Here is a 22,551-nt window from a genome sequence, read left to right as displayed (position 1 = left end):
ATAGTAAGCCCTTCCCTATCAATAATTACTTTAAATGTAAATGGATTAAATTCTCTAATTAAAAGACATAGAATAGACAAATGGATAGGAAAAAACAAGATCCAACAATATGCTGCCTATTAAAGTCTTACTTTAGCCTTAAAGGTACACATAGATTGAAAGTGAAGGGATGGAAAAACACATTTCAGGCAAATGGTAACCCAACCCTCCCCCCGCCAAAAAAAAGAAAACAAAAAAAGCAAGAGTAGCTCTAGTTATGTCAGACAAAATAGACTGTAAACAAAAAATGATAAAAAGAGACAAGGTCATTATAATGGAATCAATACAAGAAGAGAGAACAATTGTAGATATGTGCCCAATGTTGGAGCACCTAAATATTTAAAGGAAAAACTAACATAGCTAAATGGAGAAATAAACGGTAACAAATATAACAGTATTGAGAATAAAATTTCAATATTTACACTCATCTTTTGTAGGTATAAAGGCATAATCACCATAAACAGTTTGGTGTTCATGCTTCAGTCCTATTTTGGTCTAATGGGCTGAGCTGCAGTTATTTTTGACAAAAATATATATTTTTAGATATACCTGTCCCTTCCTTTTGAGTCTTTGACATTGAGGATATCCACCTTGTTGTAGTATTTTCTTCCTTTGGGGTTCTATCGCCCCAGACTCTTGTATTTTCCTCCCGACTTTCTATCTACATCTCCATTTTATTTTGAAATTCTCTTGTGTTTGTCTCTTCTAAACCCTCTTCTGTTTTTCTCTGTAGATATTCTTTATGAGCTATTTTATCTATTCCTATGACGTTAACTTCCTTTAGGCTGTTGATTCTTTAGTTTTGTATCTCTTGACTATATCTCTTGAGCTTTAGAGCTATATATATATAATTGGATATCCAATTAGTCATCTATGCTTCTGTATCTTTTGTTCCTAACAACTTCTATATGTTTCATCCTAATGTTAACTTCTTAACCCCTAAATCGTTGCTTCTTCTAGGTTTCCTGTTTCAGTTTAAGCTAAAAGTTGGCCATCAATACTGATTCCTTTCTCTTCCTTACCCCCCTCACATTTAAGTCCAAATACATACATTTTGGCTCAACCCTTACCATTTTCACTTGTTTGGAATATTGTAACAGCCTCCTGACTTCCAGCCTCCGATATTTGCTCCACTCTATATAGAGAGTATGCTTTCTAAAGAACAGTCCAATTCACATCCTTGTCTCTCATATTGTGGTTAGATGGGGATGATGGTATATCCCTCACCCTCACCCTGTTTTCTTCCTAAATGCATTAGTGGAATGTTATAGTAGAAAGTGCTCCTTTAATCTGGCAGAATTGACCATGTTTTCTGTGCTATGGAAGTTATTTTCTCTTTTTCTATTTGCAATAGTATTTCAAGGTGGATATTGGGAAATGAAGCAGACTTAATTAAATTTCTGTAGTCATAATTGGAAGTTCACATCCTAATTTAAGTTGAGGACTTCCTGTATTTATCTAGTGACATATAGACAAGACAGAGGCCTACAAATTGTATAGCAAGTACTAAAGCCAGGTCAGCCAGGTCTCATCTCTGCAGGGAGGTTTAATTTTAGCTTTGTTGATCTATCCCCTTTTACTTTCCCCTTCCTTCCTTCCTTCCCTCCCTCCCTCCCTCCCTCCCTCCCTCCCTTCCTTCCTTCCTTCCTTCCTTCCTTCCCTCCCTCCTTCCTCCCTCCCTCCTTCCTCCCTCCCTCCCTCCCTCCCTCCCTCTCTCTCTCTTTCTTTTGCTAAATAACAGCTAAGTTGAGATATAATCCATGTACCATACATTTGACCTATTTAGAGTTACCATTCAGTAGTTTTTAGTATATTCACAGAGATGTGCAGCCATCACTACATGAATTTTAGGACATTTTTATCACCCCAAAAAGACAATCTGGACTATTAGCCATCACATCCTTATCTGCCCATCCACCCTCCCTGTAGCACTAGTCAACAGGTAATCTGCTTTTATCTCTATAGATTTGTCTGTTCTGGACATTTCCTATGAATGGAATCATAAAATATGCTATCCTTTATGATTGACTTCTTTCATTTAGCAGAATCTTATCAAGGTTCATCTATGTTGTAGTATGTATCATTACTTTACTTCTTCTTGCTAAATAACTGTCCATTGTATGGATATACCACATTCATTTACCAGTTGATGTTCATTTGGATTATTTTAATTTCTTGGCTATCATGAATAGTGCTGCTATGAACATTTGAGTACAAGTTTTTTGTGTGAACATATGTTTTCATTTCTCATAGGTACATACCTAGGAGAGAATTGCTGGGTTATATGGTAATTATGTTTAAGCTTTTGAAGAAAGTCCAGATTGTTTTTCCAAGGTGACTACACCGTTGTACATTCCGTACATTCCTGTTGTCAGTATATGAGAATTTCAGTTTCTCTGTATACACACTAACAGTTGTTATCATCTGGTTTGTTTTTGATTATAGCTATCCTGCTGGGTGTGAAATGGAATTCTATTGTGGTTTTGATTTGCATTTCCCTGATGGCTAGTGATGTTGAGCATCTTTTCATGTGGTTATTGGCCATTCATATATCTTCTTTGGAGAAATGTCTATTTTGATCTTTTGCTCAATTTGTTATCTTTTAATTTATTATTTGAGTTCTTTGTGTATCCTAGATACAAGTCCTTTCTCAGATATGTGATCTATAAGTATTCTCTCCTGTTTAGTGAGTTGTCTTTTCACTTTGTTAATTGTGACCATTGAAGCATAATATTTTACATTTTGATTAAGTCCAGCTTATCAGCTTTTTTCTTTGGTTGCTTGTGCTTTTGGTGTAATGTCTAAGAAATGATTGCTAAACCAAAGTCACAAAGACTTCTACCTGTTTTCTTCTAGGAGTCTTATATTTTTATTTATTTATTTTTAAAAATTTTATTTAGTTATTTATTTTGTAGCCATGTTTTTAGCAATTACATTTAGGTCTTTGATCCATTTTGAGTTAATTTTTTTATGTGGTATGAGGTATGGGTTCAACTCTATTCTTTTACATGTGACTATTCAGTTGTCCCAGCACCACTGGTTGAATAGACTATTCTTTCCTCATCAGATTGTTTTGGCACCCTTGTTGAAAGTCAGTTGACTGTATATGTATAGTTTTATTTTTGGACTCTCAATTCTATTTCATTGATCTATATGTCTATCCTATGCCAATACCACACTGTTTTGATTACAGTAGCTTTGTAGTAAGCTTTGAAATGGGTAAGAGTGAGTCCTCCAACTTTGTTCTTATTTTTCAACACTTTATTTGGCTATTCTGGGTCCCTTGAATGTCCATATGAAATTTAGGATCAACTTGTCAATTTCTCAAAAAAACCAGCTGGGATTTTGATTGGAATTGCATTGAATCTGTAGGATGTTTGGGGAGTATTTTTGTCTAAACTATATTAAGTCTTCTGATCTTTGTACATGGGATATGGTCCCATTTATTTAGGTATTTAAAGTTTTTTTCAACAGTGTTTTGTAGAGTTATTTTTCTTTCAGATATTTTCGGAGTGTGTTTTGCAGTTCTTTTTAAAGGTGTATTATTAAGTATATTATCCTTTTGATGCTATTGTACATACAGTTGACTTTTAACTTTATTTTTGGATTGATCATTCAAGTATATAGAAATACAATTGATTTATGTATATTGACCTTATGTACTACAACATTGCTGAACTATTTTATTAGTTCTAATATGTTTTTAGTGAAATCATTAGGATTTTCTTATACAGGGACATGTTATCTGCAAATAGATGCAAATAGGTTTACCTCTTTTTTTTCAATGTGGACATATTTTGTTACATTTTCTTGCAAAATTGCCCTGCCATGACCTCCTAACACAGTGTTGAATAGAAGTGGTGAGAGCAGATATTCTTTTCGTGTTTCTGATCTTAGGGAGAAAGCATTGTCTTTTACCATTGAGTATGATAGTAGTTGTGGGTTTTTTATAGATGTCTTTTATCAGGTTGAGAAAGTTCCCTTCTATTCCTAGTTTGTTGAGTGTCTCCATCGTGAATGGGTGTTGAATTTCATCATATGATTTCTCTGCACCTTTTGATATTTTCATGTGGCTTTATGTCCCTAATTCTTACTAATATGGCATATTACATTAATTAATTTTCAGATATTAATGCAGCCTTGCATTCTTGGGATAAATCCCACTTGATTATGCTGTAAAAACCTGTTTATATGTTTCTGGATTCTGGTTGCTAGTATTTTGTTGAAGATTTTAAAAAATATCTATTTATAAGTTATATTCATAACTGAAGCCTTATAAACAATCTGGGGAAATTACAGTTGAGACTTCAGTGTTCTTAGCTTGCTTTGTCTGCAGTAGAGTGACCACCCTATTAGTGGATAGTTGGTGGAGGAGGGAGTTCCCAGTATTTCTATTGCAGTTACCAAGAATTTAGGTTGTGCAAATCAGAGCTGTGAAGATGAAAAATCCTCGTGGTCTGCCCTTCCTGTGAAATACCTACTATTATGATCTGTTTCTGCTCACAATATTTTTGACTCCAAAAGTTTGAGTTTTCCACATCAAGTAATTTTTCTATTTTTTGCATTCATCAACTGGGTGCCCTACAACTTAATTAAAGCTCTGACACTAACTACCCAGAGTTACTGCAGATCCTTCAGTTTAAGGGCTCAGTGCCACAAGACTCCCCCTCCCCCACCTTCAGCTACCAGTCACAAGTATTGAGTCCCTAGGTTGCCTACACTTCTATCTGAGCTGGCTTCAAATTGGGGTTCCCATAGGTCATTAATTTGCCATAATGGCTCACAGATTTCAGGGAAATACTTGACTTACTATTATTACTTTATTATAAAGGATGCATATGAACAGCCATATGAAGAGGTATATAGGGCAAGGTCCCAAAGGGTCCTTAGTACTGGAACTTCTGTCTCTATGGAATTTTGGGTGCATCACCCTTTTGGCATGTGGATGTATTCACCAACCTGGAAGCTCATCGTATCTCATTGTTCAGGAGTCTTTATAGAGTTTAATCTTCAGTCCTCCCCTGCCTGTCCCCCATCCCCCTTCTTAGAGGTTGATGAGTAGGATTGTAAGTTTCAACTCTCTAATGATCAGCCCCTTACAGAGGCTATCTGGGGGCCCCACCCTAAGCCATCTCATTAACATAAGCTCTGGTCTGATCAAAAGTGCTTTGTTATTAATAAATCATGCCTTTACAAGTGTGATTTCCATTTTTCTTCACCCAACATATTATACATTTGTTACCTTACAATATAAGTGTATAATTTATCCATAATTCGACTAATGACAGTATTTCGTTCTTTGTCACCATCTGTTAGACCTTCTGACCAAAGGAACTGCCTTTTTTTTCATTTCTGGGGATGTTTGAAAGCTGATGTATGTGGGGGGATCCCGGTCTAAGGGCCATATCCCAGTCCTGCTTCATCATAGGCTAATTCTATCACAGCTACTTTTAATATACTGGGGCATATCCTAAGAACCTTCTAGACTTCTAGAGGCCTAGAACATTCTTGCTTATGGATTCATGCTATTCAGGGAAATTGTCCCTTTGCTTAATCTCATTTTCCCTTCTAGTTCATGACTTACCCTATTTTGCTTCTTTGAGGTGAAGACTGTTTAGATTATTTAAAATCAACTAGAAATTGGATGGTAGCCTCACTTGGGAAGGTCCTAAGACCCGACTGAAATTCTGTTCTATTGAAGGTGGAAGAAAGATTTCTTTTCTCATCCCTGTTTTAAATATCTAAATATTAGAGTTGGTGAGGTTAGAGTCCATGGAAAAGAGATTTGCTTTGGTTAAATTTCCTAGTTTTAAATGTGGACAAATGCAGACTTTATCTGCCTCATGCCATATAGAATTTCTCTCTCTACCTGATTAGCTGGACCCTTGGGGATATGCATTTTTAGAAACAAAACTAGGAATTGTATCTTATTTTTTAATCTCTAAAATTCCCTTCATAACCAGTTTCTAGGTCTATTGTGGGGGTGTTTTGGATTTTCAAATGCTTGTACCAGACTGCTTTATATATCAAATTAGGGGGTTAATTGTATTACACCTGGACGTTTAGGAGGCCAAACTTTTCTGTAGTACTGGCTTTCCAAACATGATAGAGTATACCAAATATTTTATAAAAATCCAAGGAAATCATTTCTGCACCAACTTTTAACTGATATAAACCATTATGCAAATTAAAACATTATGGGTATTTTAAAATTTTGCTTAAATTTGTTAGTTATTGTCTAAATTCATATTATCATGACTTTCTCATGTTTTGGAATGCTACTGTTTTCTAGATTTTTTTAAAAATTAGATATAAATGTCATATTTTTAGACTAAACTTCAGTGGCTCTGTGAGGAGCTGAGAGAGAGAGAAAACAGAGAGAAAAGTCTACGGCACCAGCTGATGTTGTGCAGACAACAACTCGGGAACATGACTGAAAACAAAGAAGCTGAGCTTCAGTGTCTCTTTGAACAGATAGAAAGACAGGAGCAGCTTCTGGAAGAAATACATCGGGAGAAGAGAGGTGTGTTAACTGCTCTTACTCTTTATTTTTCTTTGTTTATATTTGTGGAATCTTATGTTTGGGGAAAAAAATTCTGTTTCTCTTGGCTCTGGTTTGAACTACAGAATTTCCAAATTCGTCTCCTTTCCTTGTCTCTTGTCTCCTTATCTTCATTTCTGGGTCTAGAAGAGAAAACTGTTTCTCCTTGAGAATTTCTCCTTCAGCTACTGTATCCCTCCTGTGTACATAGATAGCATTTGTGTCTTTTGTCCATTTGCAAGTGCTAATTTGCTAAGACATGCTTGTTCTTCCCTGGTAAAATGCCAAAATTTATATTTTACTGCAGTAAAATACCCATTAATTCATTCAACAGATATTTACTTTGTGTCTATTTTGTCTTCGGTACTATTATAGGTGCTAAGGATATTATCAGTAAATGAGAAAAAAAATCCTACTCTTTTTTTTTTTGGCTGCATTGGGTGGTCTTCGTTGCTGCGTGCGGGCTTTCTCCAGTTGCGGCGAGTGGGGGCTACTCTTCCTTGTGGTGCGGGGGCTTCTCATTGCGGTGGCTTCTCTTGTTGCGGAGCACGGGCTTTAGGCGTGCGGGCTTCAGTTGCAGCACGTGGACCCTAGAGCATGTGGGCTTCAGTAGTTGTGGTGCATGGACTTCAGTAGTTGTGGCATGTGGGCTCAGTAGCTGTGGCTTGAAGGCTCTAGAGCACAGGCTCAGTAGTTGTGGCTCATGGGCTTAGTTGCTCTGTGGCATGTGGGATCTTCCTGGACCAGGGATTGAACCTGTGTCCCCTGCATTGGCAGGTAGATTCTTAACCACTGCACCACCAGGGAAGTCCCCCAAATCCTACTCTTGTTTACCTTGCATTATATTGAGAGGGGTGACAAAATAAATGTGATAAATAAGTAAATTATGTAATATATGAGGTTATAAGCACATTGTTGAAAGCAGTAGAGTAAGGGAAAGCAAGTTTGGGAGAGCACAGCACAGGGTTTAATATGTAGGCAATACTTAACTTTAAAAGTTAGACAAGAGTCATGGAAAATTACCTTTCTGTTTGGTTCTACTAGGGATGGATATAATGGGAAGAAGAAAAATAGCATCAGGTATAGGAATCCTATGTGTATCTTATGTTGTGTTGGCCTTAGGCTTTTTTTTTTAATAAATTTATTTATTTATGTATTTATTTTGGCTGTGTTGGGTCTTCACTGCTGCATGCGGGCTTTCTCTAGTTGTGGTGAGCAAGGGCTAGTCATTGTTGTGGTGCATGGGCTTCTCATTGCTGTGGCTTCTCTTGTTGCGGCCATGGGCTTTATGGTGTGTGGGCTTCAGTAGTTGCAGCATGCAGGCTCAGTAGTTGTGGCTTGCGGGCTCTAGAGCACAGGCTCAGTAGTTGTGGCTCACAGACTTTGTTGCTCTGCAGCATGTGGGATCTTCCCAGACCAGGGATTGAACTCGTGTCCCCTGTGTTGGCAGGTGGATTCTTAACCACTGCGCCACCAGGGAAGTCCAAGGCTTTTTCTCTTACTGAACTTTATTAAGAACCAGAAAGAGGAGTCATATAGCTTCCCACTAAGAAAAACTAAACATTAACATATGATAATTCTTTTTAAAATAAATTTTTTGTTTTTTATTTTAGTGATCAGGATTATTCTCTCTACACATACCACTTAAAAATTGTTTATTACTGTCCTGCAGTGATTCTCAAATTTTAGTATCAGAATGATTTTACATTCTTAAAAATTTTGAGAACTCAAAGATCTTTTATTAATGTACATTGTGTATATCAATATCTATCATATTAAAAATTAAAACTGGGTATTTGAAAATATTTATACCTTTAAAATAATAATTATAAATCCATTCATACTAACATAAAAATCAATGAAATTTAACTGTTTTTCAATACAAAAAAATTAAAGAGTGACTTTGTTTTTTGAACGTTTGGAAATCTCTTTAATTGCTGTCTTAAAAGAAGATGGCTGCATTTTCACTTTTGCTTCTTCATCTAATCTGTTGTTATATTACCTGTCATGTAACCCCTGAAGAAACTGCAATTTACATTCATGAGAAATTGAATGTGGAAAAGACAAGTAACATTTTAGTATTATAATTAAGGGGTCTTGGATGGTGCCCAAACACCCTTTGAGAATTGCTGGTCTAGTGCAATTGAAAGATGTAAATTGTGCCAATAATAAAAGTTAGGGATGCCCTTTAATTTTTTTTAATGACAGTACAATAGAATCTGTTATGGAACTTATAAATAAAACACTATATGATCTCTATACATGTTATATGTTATAGCCTATCCACTAATTAACACTAGATTACAACCCCATTTTTCTTTTAGTAAATATTTATCAGTATTGGCACCCTGTAAGTCATTTCTTTGCATAAGGAATATGCAATAGTCTATTATAAAATCATAAAACTGTCATTGGGGAGAAATGCAAAAGAACCAAATATCTGTGCATTTAGATAATTATATCAAGTGCCCAGCTTTTTCATAAAAGCTTCAGAAGGTGAGGTATAAAGTTTGTAATCTCTCAGAGTGATTGCCTTTATTTCTACTTTTTTAATTTAATAAAAATTTATTGCTCATCTTGTTATCTATAGAGCACTTGAATTCCTTTTTACATCTTAGAATCAGCTTGTCAATTTTAGAAAAGAATCTAGTGGTGTTTTGATAGGATTATGTTAAATGTATAGATTAATTTGAGAATGGACATCTTAATATTGATGATATCTTCCAATCTATGAACATGGTGTATCTATCTATTAATTTAGGTTGTCCTTAACTTTTCTCATGATGTTTTGTAATTTTCAGCAAACAGGTCTTGCACATCCTTTTTAGATTTATTCCTAACTTTTTAAAATTTATGATGTTATATAAAATAACTTAAAAATTTGAATTTCCAACATTCTTTTCTAATAGGTATAAATACAATTGATTTTTTTGTATATTAAACTTGTATTTTGTAACCTTAAGCTCATTTATTTGTTGTAGTAGCTTTTAGTAGTTGTTGTTGTTTATTCCTTGCACTTAGAGTTTTCCTTGTACATGATCATGTCCTCTGCAAATAAGGACAGTTTTGCTTTCTTCTTTCTTTTCTTTTTCCCTTGTCTTTATCAACTGGTTGGAACCTTCAGTACATATTAAACTAACCTTGTTTTCCTGGGATAAACTCCATTTATCAAAATGTATTTCTCCTTTTACATATGGCTGGATTTGATTTAGTGATAGTTTGTTAAGAATTTTTGTGTCTATGTGGGTGAAGAATATTGGTTTATAACTTCTTTTCTTGTAATGTCTTTATCAGATTTGAATGTTAGTATAACAGTGACTCTTAACATGAGTTGTGTGTCCCTTTTATTTTTGGGAAACATTTGTGTAAAGTTTGTATTATTTCTTTGTAAATGTAGGATAAAATTCATCAATGAAATCTGCACCTGTAGTTTTTGTTTTGGGAAGGTTTTTAATTTTAAACTTGAATTCTTTAATAGATGTATGGTTTTTCAGAATTTCTACTTCTTCTTGAGTCAGTTTTGTTAATGTGTGCCTTTTAAGATATTTTTCCATTTTATTGCAGTTGTCAAATTTATTGGCTTAAAGCTTTCTGTAATATCCCCTTTTTAATTCTTTTAGTTTCTGTAAGATCTGTGCTGATGTCTCTTACTATTTTCCTGATATTGGTAATTTGTTTTCTGTCTTTTTTTCTTTATAAGTCTTGCTGAGGGTTTTATTACTATTTTTAAGGAAACAGCCTTTGAATTTAAATTTTTTTCTGTTGTTTGTCTTTTTAATGTTTTATTGATCTCTATTGTTATTTTTATTTCCTTTCTTTTACTTCCTTTTTGTATCATTTGTTATTCTCCTGGATTCCCAAGTTGAAAACTTTATTTCAATACTTCTCTTTCCTAATATAGTCATTTAAAGTTATAAATTTCCATCTTAGCAATACTTCAAATGCATTCCACAAATTCTGGTATCTGGTCTTTTTATTATCACTTAGTTTGAATTAGAAAATATTTTTCTTGTGATTTCTTCTCTGACCTATAGGGTTTTATTGAAGTGTACTACTTAATTTCCAGTTATGTAGTTTTCTAGATATTTTATCATCAGTTTCTAAGTTTAGTACCCTTGCAGTCATAAAACATACTCTTGATTCAATGATTTTGATCCTTTTCTGAGAATTGTTTTATGGCCCCAAATGTGGTCTATCTTAGTAAATTTTCCATGTGCACTTGAAAATAAGTTATGTTCTGCATTTATTGTGAAATGTTCTGTAAAAGTCACTTATGCTAAATTGTTTCACACTGTTCTATGTCCCTGGTGATTCCTATATCCCTACTGATATTGTTAATTTCTTTTTTTGAAATTGTTTATTTCTATCAATAACTGATAGAGGATATTTAAAATATCCAGCTATTACTTTGTGTGTGTGATTTTTTTTTTCTCCAAATATTTTGAAACTCAGTTATTAGATCCCATCTTAGTATTGATTGTGGAAATGCATCTAGTTAGGAGCCTATTGTAACAGTCTCAGTAAAAGCAAAAGAGGGACTGACAGAGGACATTAGTAGTGGCAACAAATGCAAAAGATTTTGTGGAGGAATTAGTGCAGGATTGACCAGTGTAGGTGAATGAGAGAGAAGACTCACAGGATACTCTAAGGTCTTAATGGTTTGCCATTGGGAGAAATAGCAAAGTTGGGAAGGAGGAGCTGATTTGGTGGGAGAACAAGAGGGATCCTGTTTTTATCTAGTCCTTAAAATCATAAAAAAAGTCTCAGGAAGACCCAAACTTTTGTGACAGAGAGATGATATGGTAATTTCTTGCCTTATGGGTATAAGATGTATTAGGTTTAAGATGTTTTAGGTGCTACCTGGTGATTCAGAAATAATGAGGACTTAATATGGTTAATGAAGACCAAGCAAAGGCTGTTGTAGTTGCATACTTACAAATGTATCTATTAGGAAGTAGGATGAAATAAATACGTTATTAGAAATATAAGCACCATGTTCCTGGTGAAAAGGGAAGTACTGATTACTTCTGTTAAGGCCCATATGGGGAGGTTTTTTGTAGGACATGTCTTTTGATTTACATGTTGAAAAATGCAGCAGGATTTCTATAATAAAGAGGAGGAGGAAAACTTCTCTCCAGGGGTTACCTGCATAGTGATCTCTTCTGCATATTTCAGCATTTGTTTACAGTGGTATATATAGAAGAGGTGGAGGACAGCCAAACTGATGATTAAATTTAGATATTTCTGAAGTATCAAAGTTAATTGTTGTAGAAATTTATATTTGATTCCCTTCACTATCTTATGAACTTGTCTGTTAGGTAGAACAATGTTAACCTATTTATAAGTGAAACATGACAGAGAAACTATCTATTCATTGGAATAACCATTCTCTGCACTAATATTCTTGGTTTGATTTAGTGTCATATTAACTGACATGTGCCAGGTTAACCTAGGCCCATGTACAAGGAGTTTCTATCAGTGAGTGCTGCCAGATTTGTAGATCTGAGTTGTTTTATGTTTCCTGGGCTATTTTAGGCCTGTAGGTTGGAGCTGGAGTGTTCCAGAAGGAGAGGAAACCTATTGAGAAGTTAATGTCATGGACCTCTTAGAAGTTTAGTAGTTATTGTCTTAGAATTTCTTTTTTTTTTTTTTTTTTATTGGGGTATAGTTGTTTTACAATGTTGTGTTAGTTTCTACTGTACAGCGAAGTGGAGTTCCTTGTGCTATACAGCAGGTTCTCATTAGTTATCTTTGACTTAGAAATTCTTCATTGTTATGAAACAATATTTGACAGTCATGCAACTTATATAAATGTTAGTCATTGTCTAGTCTAATAACAAGGAAAACCAATTTTTTCTATTGCCTATTGGAGTATAATTAAACATTCTAAATTAAGGGATAATCTCTAAGTGTCACGTAATTTATTTGGATTCTGGTTATTTTAGCACTTTATTTTACATTTCACCAGTTTGTTCGGAAGTCTCGTGATCTTGGTCATTAGAGATAATGAAAGATTATTTTAATTGATTGAGGAAATTATTTGAACTCATTAAACTGTTATTTTGTTTAATGTGAAATTATGTCTTCCCTCATGTATTTTCAGGCTTTCTTCATAATTATTTTCAAAAACCAATTGGAAAACAGTGGGTTTTTAAAAAATTATGTCAACTATTTGAGTCAAATCAGAATTTCATTTTAATCTTAATCTGTGTTTTTGCTTATATATGTTTCATTACAATAATTTTACTTCTCAAGTGTTTAGTGTTATGATTTAAAATCTAGCCAGGCCAACAGGTCAACAGGGATTGAAATTAAACTCAATTGGCTAAATGTTCTTAGGACCAGCATTGAATAAATTAATATGCCTGGAGCTCCTGATAACCAGATCTGTGCAGGTATCAACTTTGAATTATATAATCAACATTCACATTGTTAGTGAGTAAATTGACAATAGAAAGTTATGGCTAATTATTCTTTAGTTAGGTATAAATATCTCCACCCACCTGCCCATGTGGGTAATGAGCCTGATGCTTGTACTACTTCTATTGGCTAAACTTAATTTTGGAGACAAACATTTTCAATATTTTAAGTAATATAGTCTGTTAGCAACAGTGAAGTATTGATTGAATGGAGAGTTCAGATATTTAAAGTTTACATTTTTCCTCTCCTAAATTATTGGATGTATTTCTGTATTCTGGAATATATTCTGGAAAATCCAGAAATGTTAAATATACTATACAAATGAATTCTTAGATTTTCTTCTTTGATCCTTTTATAGATTATTTGTATTATTTTCTGCTGTTTCATACAACAGCAAACTGGTCTACTTAAATTTGAATCATGAGCATATTCAGGGAGAAAAATAAGATAAAGTTGCATGTGCTAAAAAAGATTTGATGTGAGTTTTTAGGTTAGTAATTAGCTTTTATTAAATTCAAAGCGTATCTTTGCTGTGTTTGAGTTCTTTTAAGCTAATGCTTCTTTTCTATTTTGTTTTGTATATATTCGTTATCAATTGTAGTAGGCAGAATAATGCCAGCTCATCTCCCCCAAAGATGTCTACATCCTAATCCCCAGAACCTTTTAATATGTTACATTATATGCCAAAAGAGATTTTGTAGCTATGTTCAAATAAGGGTTTAGAGGAGACGAAATTGTCCTGGATTATCTATTTAGGCCCACTGTAATCATAAGCATTCTTAGAAGTGAAAGAGGAAGCAGAAAAGGGAGTCAGATGGTTCGATGTGAGAAAGACTCAATGTACCATTCATTGATGGCCTTGAAGATGGAGGAAGATGACCAAAGCCACGGAATGTGGCTGGTCTCTAAGAAGCTAGAAAAGTTAAGGAAATTGATTCTTCTCTGGAACCTCTAGAAAGGAATGCAACCTTGCTGACACCACGATTTTAGCCCAGTGAGACCCGTACAGGACTTCTAATGTACAGAATTGTAACATCATAAATTTGCATTGTTCTAAGGCAGAAAATCTGTGGTAATTTGTTACAGCATACATGCAAACTAATACACCAATAAAATCATGAAGTTAGAGATTTGTAATAGTTTCTCTGTCTCTTGGTTCTCAGTTCTGTTTATGTCAAGTAATTCTCCAGCCTGCTTGGACCTCTTCGGGTACATGTGCCCATCTTTGGACATTTGTCAGAAGTTAAGAATATATGTATATTACTTTCAGTCTACTAAAACTAACTTTGAAATGCACTGAGACAGTTCTCAAAATGTGTGAAATGTGGTATTTTCAAAATGAATATAATTTCATTATACTCACCCGTATAACATTTATTGTTGTGTGCCGGATACTGTTTAAGTGCTTTAAGCAATTTATTATTTCAGTTATTCCCAAATAGGTACCATCATCCAGCTTTCAAAAAAAATAAAACAATCAGGGTTATTTTTCTTGGAAGATATACTACAAAGTAACTAGATACACATTATGACTTTCACGGTCCCTTAGGCATTTTTGCCTTCATGGGTCCCTTCCTCCAAAGAAAATTAGATTTTTGACTACATGGGTATGAAGATGAATATAATCCAGGCTAGATTTATTATTATATATTCATTATTATATTTGTTTTTCTTCTGGCTTTATAATCAGTTAAGATGAAAACATTTTCATTGGCTGTAGACACTGTGCCTACTGTGCTTAGTGGAAAAGTAGAGGGTGGGTGTAAGAGTATAGGCTATGCTCTGAGGTCCTCTGGGGGCTCTAGCTGTGCAGTAGGTGGTGAGGGAGACACTGATAATGGGTTTCCTTAGGAAGTTACATATGAGGAGCCTGAGTCTGAGTAGGCATGAGCTAGGCAAAGGATGATGGCAGAGTTGTCCTAGCAGAGGGAACCACATGTGTGAAGGGCTGGAGTGGGAAAGAGCTTGGCTAGAACATAATGAGATAAGGAAATCAAAGTGCAGACACAAAGATTGTGGTTGACCTAATGTTATACACCTACTGGATTTAAAAAAATTATTTGTCCCTACAGTGAACTCAATTTTCAGATGACTGGTACACCTTTGGTAGATATTAAGCTTCAATTTGTGGTTGCATTCTTGACTAAGTATTTGAAATTTGATTATTCTTTATTGTTGATGGAGTTGGGATCCATAATGCTTTAGATAACAGATGTGGTGGCTGAGAATAAACATGCGTGCCGTGAAATTTAAAATGGAAATATTTTAAAATAGTGGATGGCAACATATTGTATATAAAGCTTATATTGCCTTATAGCTATGAAATTTTAATTTGAAACTCCAAGGAAAATTTTCTTAATTTATTAATTTGAAAGCTTTCCTGAGAGCATTTAAAACCTACCCTTACACTTAACGATTTGAAAGAAAGATTGCTTTCTTCTACTTCCTCGTCTCCTGCAACTAGTGACTTTACCAAGATTTTTTTGGTGGTTTCTCACCTATCTACTCCTCCCTCTGCATTTAGACTACTGTCTTATTTAGCTCCTTATTCCTTCATATCTTCTAAGGTTGCTGAAGCTTCTTATTTGCAAGGTCTTCCTAACTTCTAGTTGCTGTCTTCTACTTGATTGGTCTTTACCTCTGAGCCTGCCAGAGCCCCCAGGACAGATGACTTTCCCAAGCAGGCACACTCCTATGGGTGTGTTCAGGTTCACACCATTCCCCGGGCCCCAGATATCCTCCATCTAGTTCTCTGCTATTTAATAAAGCATTTGGTAAACTGATATCTTTTAGGAATAACCTTGAATATGCTTAGATTACTACAAAAACAGGAAATCATTTTAAAATTGTGATTTTGTATTTTTTATAATGAATTACTTGCAACACACCCCGGCAATTGCCCTCCACCCAGTAGTGCTTCATTGGAGAAAACACACCATGTGCACACACACCACTGCTGTTCTAATCAGTTCTGCCAGATGCATCTTCATTAAACACAGCTTAGAGCCCATGACTACTCAGCTCAGATACCTTCTGTGGCTTTCTCACTGCTGGATAATTAATGTTCAAACTCTTACAGGTGCCCCATCATTTTTTCCCTCTCTTTCCTTGTTATCACCCTTGCTAGGAACATTTTTCCTTTTACTACCCTATTACTGTTAAAACTTTTGGATATTGCATGACATTTGCCATTTACTGCCTTTTCCTCTGATTATCTGCATATATGTCTCTTTATATTAAGTTTTAATCTCTTGTTTTGTAGACCGTTGTTTTCCCATTGCATCTGGCACCATGTTTTGTATTGACGCAGGAAATAAACATACTTACTGAATGTTTGGGTAGGTGGGCAGGTGGGCAGGTGGATGGATGGATGGATAGATGGATAGATAAATGGATAGCACAGATTTAGCATCCTGCTTCTTTATCCCATTTATTATGGTGTCTTCATCAGAAGCTATATCCCCTTATCATATCTACTCTAGACACTTAGGTCTGTTCTACCAATCAAAAGGAAAACAAACATCAGTGTTGATTTATTCTTATTTCTGCTTCTTCAAGATACAGGAACAAACATGAAGTAATAGACAACTTGGAATTATCCCACCAAACTACTCGGATGATGTCCTGTATTAACTAAGCTGTTTTCAGTATATCTTTTGAAACTAGGATAATCGGCAATAAGAGAAGCTTTCTACTATTTATCTTTCCAGAGTCAAGTCCTTCAAGTTCTCCCTAATAGTATTTGGAAAGACTTTGGTACACACATTCTCTTTCCTAGTTTAGATGAATAGTTCATCACATCAACCATGAGAGATTACAGACTTGCTTTATTTCCTATTGAAACTATTGACTTTGTACTCTAGTGTTTAAAATTCATTTCTTAATCATGTCCCACTTTGAAAAGATTCCTCACCACTGTCCCCTACAGGTGCTGTTTGATCTTTATGTTCAGCTGTTCAGCCTCATTGTCTTTGAGATAGCCTTAGGCGAATGAAGGAAGCTAACATTTCTTGAGGGCTTCAGGATTTTATATGTATCTTATTTCATATTTAAAACAACCATGAGAAGTTATTAATCGCATTTTACAGTCGGGCAGTTGAGTCTGGGAAGCAGTGGGGGTAGGTTGTTTCTCACAAGATGGGACAGTGAATTACAGATGGGAGAGGACTTTGTGAAACTCAAGCTTGTGTTCCTACTATCATATCACATGTCAATATGAATCAGCACTCCACAGTCAACTTCAGTGGGCCTTGCAAATTGGAAACAACCTGTTCTTCCTCACTTTTTGGGGATCTAGTCCCTGAAGTTGTAAAGAGATCAAGTTTTTATTAAGAATGTTAGAAAGAAAATTGCTCTGTCGAAATATCTTTTTTGGCTACCATAACAACTAAACCACTAAAAATGCTTTTCTAGAAAAAAATGGTCAGTTTTGCTTTTTGGACGTTAACTCCCTAGTTGTGATAGCTCTAATATTCCCAGAATTTTCTTTCATGTCATTTTAGCATGTGATAGTCTATAATTTCTTGGCTAGGAATAGCAAGTCTCAGGCCCGTTTAATGAAGTTAATTCTAATATGGGATAGATCCTTTCTCTGCCATAAATAGGGAACTAAGTTCAAACCATATACTTTTTTGGTCATGAGAAGTTTGGCTCTCTTCAAAGGTTTCAGAGTTCACTGGGGTCAGGACAGGTGTGTATCCAATTTATGACTCACAGTTTCTTCCTTCTTTCCTCCCTTAACATGGTCATATCTCCCCCCTACAACCTCAGCTGAGTCTGGCAGTGTCATCAACAGTTGCCCTCAGGTTAACGTCCCTCTACCTTCTTCGGTTCTGACTGTAGTGACTCAACACACCGTAACACAGAGCACTTTCATCTTGAGAAGAGGGATGTAAACTACAGCTGAAGGATTTAGCTAAGATGTAAAGATATTTTGAAACTCTGAGGTTACTAGAAACTAAAATCTATGGCAGTTGGAAGGAGTTTTTTCTTCAAAGATCTTCAGAAGGGGAGACATCTATGTAGTATGATTTAGCAGCAGTGAAATGCTAATGATTATGAACAAGTAGAGGCGTTAGTTTTCTTATTCTTTCTTTAACTGAAACTGTGAACTCTCATTTAAACAAGGAACTGACCTTGCTTTCCAGGCATTTTGTGTCGATGGCTGTTTAATGTGAACATTTCACAGAGGTATATTTCTAGGTAACATGATCTTTTGTTCTTCCATATCAGGGAGGCCTCCGATGGGTTTACTTTAATATTTGTATCTTTGTTCATGGTGAGGTTAAAATGTTTTTTAGGGCAGCACAGGCAAGAGAAAATGGTGGCTGTGTGTAATACATCTTCAGAGATACTCTGTAAACACACAAATTCTCATAATATTTCACTAAATATGCTTATCATAATGGTGTTCATTAAGGGAGGAGAGGAAAGGCAAATGCAATTTCAATGAAATAACAAGTTTTCAAGCAAACATTCTTCATGTAAAAGTTGTTCTCAAAAAATAAACTGTTAAAAGAGGAAAAAATATAGCTAATTAATGTGTGTTTACATTCCAGTTGGAAATCAATGTAAAAACACAGGCCTACTGTATTCATACTGTTCTGCAATATTGATATCTGCATATATGTTTATACTAATTTTCTACTTAAATCTAAAAATTATCACTTTTTTTTTGCTCTTCTCTCAATCCAGGCAGAGAAATAATCTGTCAGTTATTAAGAGATAATAAAAAAGCTTTGATTTAAATACGTTAGGAATACGAATTAAGAATTTGAGGGAATTCCCTGGAGGTCCAGTGGTTAGGACTCTGAGCTTCCACTGCATGGGGCACACGTTCGATCCCTGGTTGGGGAACTAAGATCCTGCATGCTGTGCAGCGTGCCAAAAAAAATAAAATTAAAAAAAAAAAGAATTTGAAATATCTTTCTCCCCTTTGGATTTGAATTCAATACTAACACATTCTATACAGTTGCCATAGAAATGTGTACCTGTACATCTTTTCCTCTTCCTTTTGAAATCTGTGGAGCAAATATTTAAAATATACTTTCTGGCAGAGAGCTGCTTTAGGGTTTGCTTTCTCTGACATCGGAAATGAGCTGGGATGAATGTCTGTACTTCCTCCTGAGGCCTCTGCTTGCAAACCTGTTTTATTGATTGATTATTTTTTAAAGTTTACTGTAAATTGATCTTCATTCCATGTTAAACTAATGTACCTTACTGTTTAACTTCTTTACAATCCCCCCTCCCCAGGTCAAATTGTAACTTTGTTTTTGTGTAAGTCTTGGTGTAAGGCTGGCGTTAGACAAGACATAAGTGTTGTTTGGCCTCCAATGTACGTCTCCGTGTAAACCAATCTGAACTTTTTTACAATGATTTTGTATTGGTCTTTCAATTTCCACGCTTCCATAACCATGTCCAGGTGACTAAGCATCTCATTACTTTTCCACAGCTCTAGCTCCATCTAAATTTATAGTTTATTTTTCATTTGCAATTTTTTTGCAGTCTTTCTTAAAAAATTTTTTTTGAAAGAAATATCCATTTATTCTTTTTTTTTAACATCTTTATTGGAGTATAATTGCTTTACAATGTTGTGTTAGTTTCTGCTGTGTAACAACACGAATCAGCTATACATATACATATATCCCCATATCCCCTCCCTCTTGCATCTCCCTCCCACCCTCCCTATCCCAGCCCTTTAAGTGGTCACAAAGCACCAAGCTGATCTCCCTGTGCTATGGGGATGCTTCCCACTAGCTATCTTATTTTATCTTTGGTAGTGTATATATGTCAGTTCCACTCGCTCCCTTCGTCCTAGCTTACCCTTCCCCCTCCCCGTGTCCTCAAGTCCATCTCTACGTCTGTGTCTTTATTCCTGTCCTGCCCCTAGGTTCTTCAGAACCATTTTTTTTTTCTTTTTTAGATTCCATATATGTGTGTCAGCATACGGTATTTGTTTTTCTCTTTCTGACTTACTTCACTCTGTATGACAGACTCTAGGTCCATCCACCTCACTACAAATAACTCAATTTCGTTTCTTTTTATGGCTGAGTAATATTCCATTGTGTATATGTGCCACATCTTTATTCATTCATCTGTCAGTGGACAGTTAGGTTGTTTCCATGTCCTGGCTATTGTAAATAGTGCTGCAGTGAACATTGTTGTACATGACTCTTCTTGAATTATGGTTTTCTCAGGGTATATGCCCAGTAAAGGGATTGCTGGGTCGTGTGGTAGTTCTATTTTCAGTTTTTTAAGGAACCTCCATACTGTTCTCCATAGTGGCTGTATCAATTTACATTCCCACCAACAGTGCAAGAGGGTTCCCTTTTCTCCACACCCTCTCCAGCATTTATTGTCTGTAGATTTTTGATGATGGCCATTCTGACTGGTGTGAGGTGATACCTCATTGTAGTTTTCATTTCCATTTCTCTAATGATTAGTGATGTTGAGCACCCTTTCATATGTTTCTTGGAAATCTGTATATCTTTGGTGAAATGTCTATTTAGGTCTTCTGCCCATTTTTGGATTGGGCTATTTGTTTTTTGGATATTGAGCTGCATGAGCTGCTTGTATATTTTGGAGAATAATCCTTTGTCATTTGCTTCATTTACAAATATTTTCTCCCATTCTGAGGGTTATCTTTCCGTCTTGTTTATGGTTTCCTTTGCAGTAGATTTTAAGTTTCATTAGGTCCCATTTGTTTATTTTTGTTTTTATTTCCATTGCTCTAGGAGGTGGGTCAAAAAGGATCTTGCTGTGATTTATATCAAAGAGTGTTCTGCCTATGTTTTCCGCTAAGAGTTTTATAGTGTCTAGCCTTGCATTTAGGTCTTTAATCCATTCTGAGTTTATTTTTGTGTATGGTGTCAGGGAGTGTTCTAATTTCATTCTTTTACATGCAGCTGTCCTGTTTTCCCAGCACCACTTAGTGAAGAGGTTGTCTTTTCTCCATTGTATATTCTTGCCTCCTTTATCAAAGATAAGGTGACCATATGTGCATGGGTTTATCTCTAGGCTTTCTATCCTGTTCCATTGATCTATGTTTCTGTTTTTGTGCCAGTACCACACTACCTTGATTACTGTAACTTTGTAGTATAGTCTGAAGTCAGGGAGCCTGATTCCTCCAGCTCCATTTTTCGTTCTCAAGATCGCTTTGGTTATTCAGGGGCTTTTGTGTTTCCATACGAATTGTGAAATTTTTTGTTGTAGTTCTGTGAAAAATGCCATTGGTAGTTTGATAGGGATTGCATGGAATCTGTAGATTGCTTTGGGTAGTATAGTCATTTTCGCAATGTTGATTCTCCCAATCCAAGGACATGGTATATGTCTCCATCTGTTTGTATCATCTTTAATTTCTTTCATCAGTGTCTCATAGTTTTCTGCATACAGGTCTTTTGTCTGCTTAAGTAAGTTTATTCCTAGGTATTTTATTCTTTTTGTTGCAGTGGTAAATGGGAGTGTTTCCTTAATTTCGTTTTCAGATTTTTATCATTAGTGTATAGGAATGCAAGAGATTTCTGTGCCTTAATTTTGTATCCTGCTATTTTACCAAATTCATTGATTAGCTTTAGAAGTTTTCTGGTAGCAGCCTTAGGATTCTCTATGTATAGTATCATGTCATCTGCAAACAGTGATAGTTTTATTTCTTCTTTTCCAATTTGGATTCCTTTTATTTCTTTTTCTTCTCTGATTGCTGTGGCTAAGACTTCCAAAACTATGTTAAATAATAGTGGTGAGAGCGGGCAGACTTGTCTTGTTGCTGATCTTAGTGGAAATGGTTTCAGTCTTTCACCATTGAGAATGATGTTGGCTGTGGGTTTGTCATATATGACCTTTATTATGTCGAGGTAAATTCCCTCTCTGTCTACTTTCTGGAGGGTTTTTATCATTAATGGGTGTTGAATTTTGTCGAAAGCTTTTTCTGCATCTATTGAGATGATCATATGGTTTTTCTCCTTCAATTTGTTAATGTGGTGTATCACATTGGTTGATTTGCGTATATTGAAGAATCCTTGCATTCCTGGGATAAACCCCACTTGATCATGGTGTATGATCCTTTTAATGTGCTTTTGGGTTCTGTTTGGTAGTATTTTGTTGAGGATTTTTGCATCTATGTTCATGTAGTTTTCTTTTTTTGTGACATCTTTGTCTGGTTTTGGTATCAGGGTGATGGTGCCCTCATAGAATGGGTTTGGGAGTGTTCCTCCCGCTGCTATATTTTGGAGGAGTTTGAGAAGGATAGGTGTCAGCTGTTCTCTAAATGTTTGACAGAATTTGCCTGTGAAGTCATCTGGTCCTGGGCTTTTGTTTGGTGGAAGATTTTTAATCACAGTCTCAATTTCAGTGCTTGTGATTGGTCTGTTTATATTTTCTGTTTCTTCCTGGTTCTGTCTCGGAAGGTTGTACTTTTCTAAGAACTCGTCCATTTCTTCCAAGTTGTCCATTTTATTGGCATATAGTTGCTTGTAGTAATCTCTCACGATCCTTTGTATTTCTGCAGTGTCAGCTGTTACTTCTCCTCTGTTGATTTGAGTCTTTTCCCTTTTCTT

The 22,551-nt window shown here is 35.4% G+C and overlaps 1 protein-coding gene across 8 annotated transcripts in view; it reads left to right on the top strand.

Moving 5' to 3' along the window:
* The window catches only part of CEP128 (centrosomal protein 128), a 465,294-nt gene that overhangs the window by 215,120 nt on the left and 227,623 nt on the right, over window positions 1-22,551 (top strand). For all 8 annotated transcript variants that reach the window (XM_057544276.1, XM_057544282.1, XM_057544280.1 and 5 more), the window contains one exon: window positions 6,370-6,562. In XM_057544276.1, the coding sequence (XP_057400259.1) occupies window positions 6,370-6,562 (193 nt within the window). The remainder of the gene's footprint in view (window positions 1-6,369; window positions 6,563-22,551) is intronic.

The sequence above is a fragment of the Balaenoptera acutorostrata genome, chromosome 3, assembly GCF_949987535.1.
Source record: "Balaenoptera acutorostrata chromosome 3, mBalAcu1.1, whole genome shotgun sequence".
NCBI lineage: Eukaryota > Metazoa > Chordata > Mammalia > Artiodactyla > Balaenopteridae > Balaenoptera > Balaenoptera acutorostrata.
This window is presented reverse-complemented; position numbering and strand designations above follow the sequence as displayed.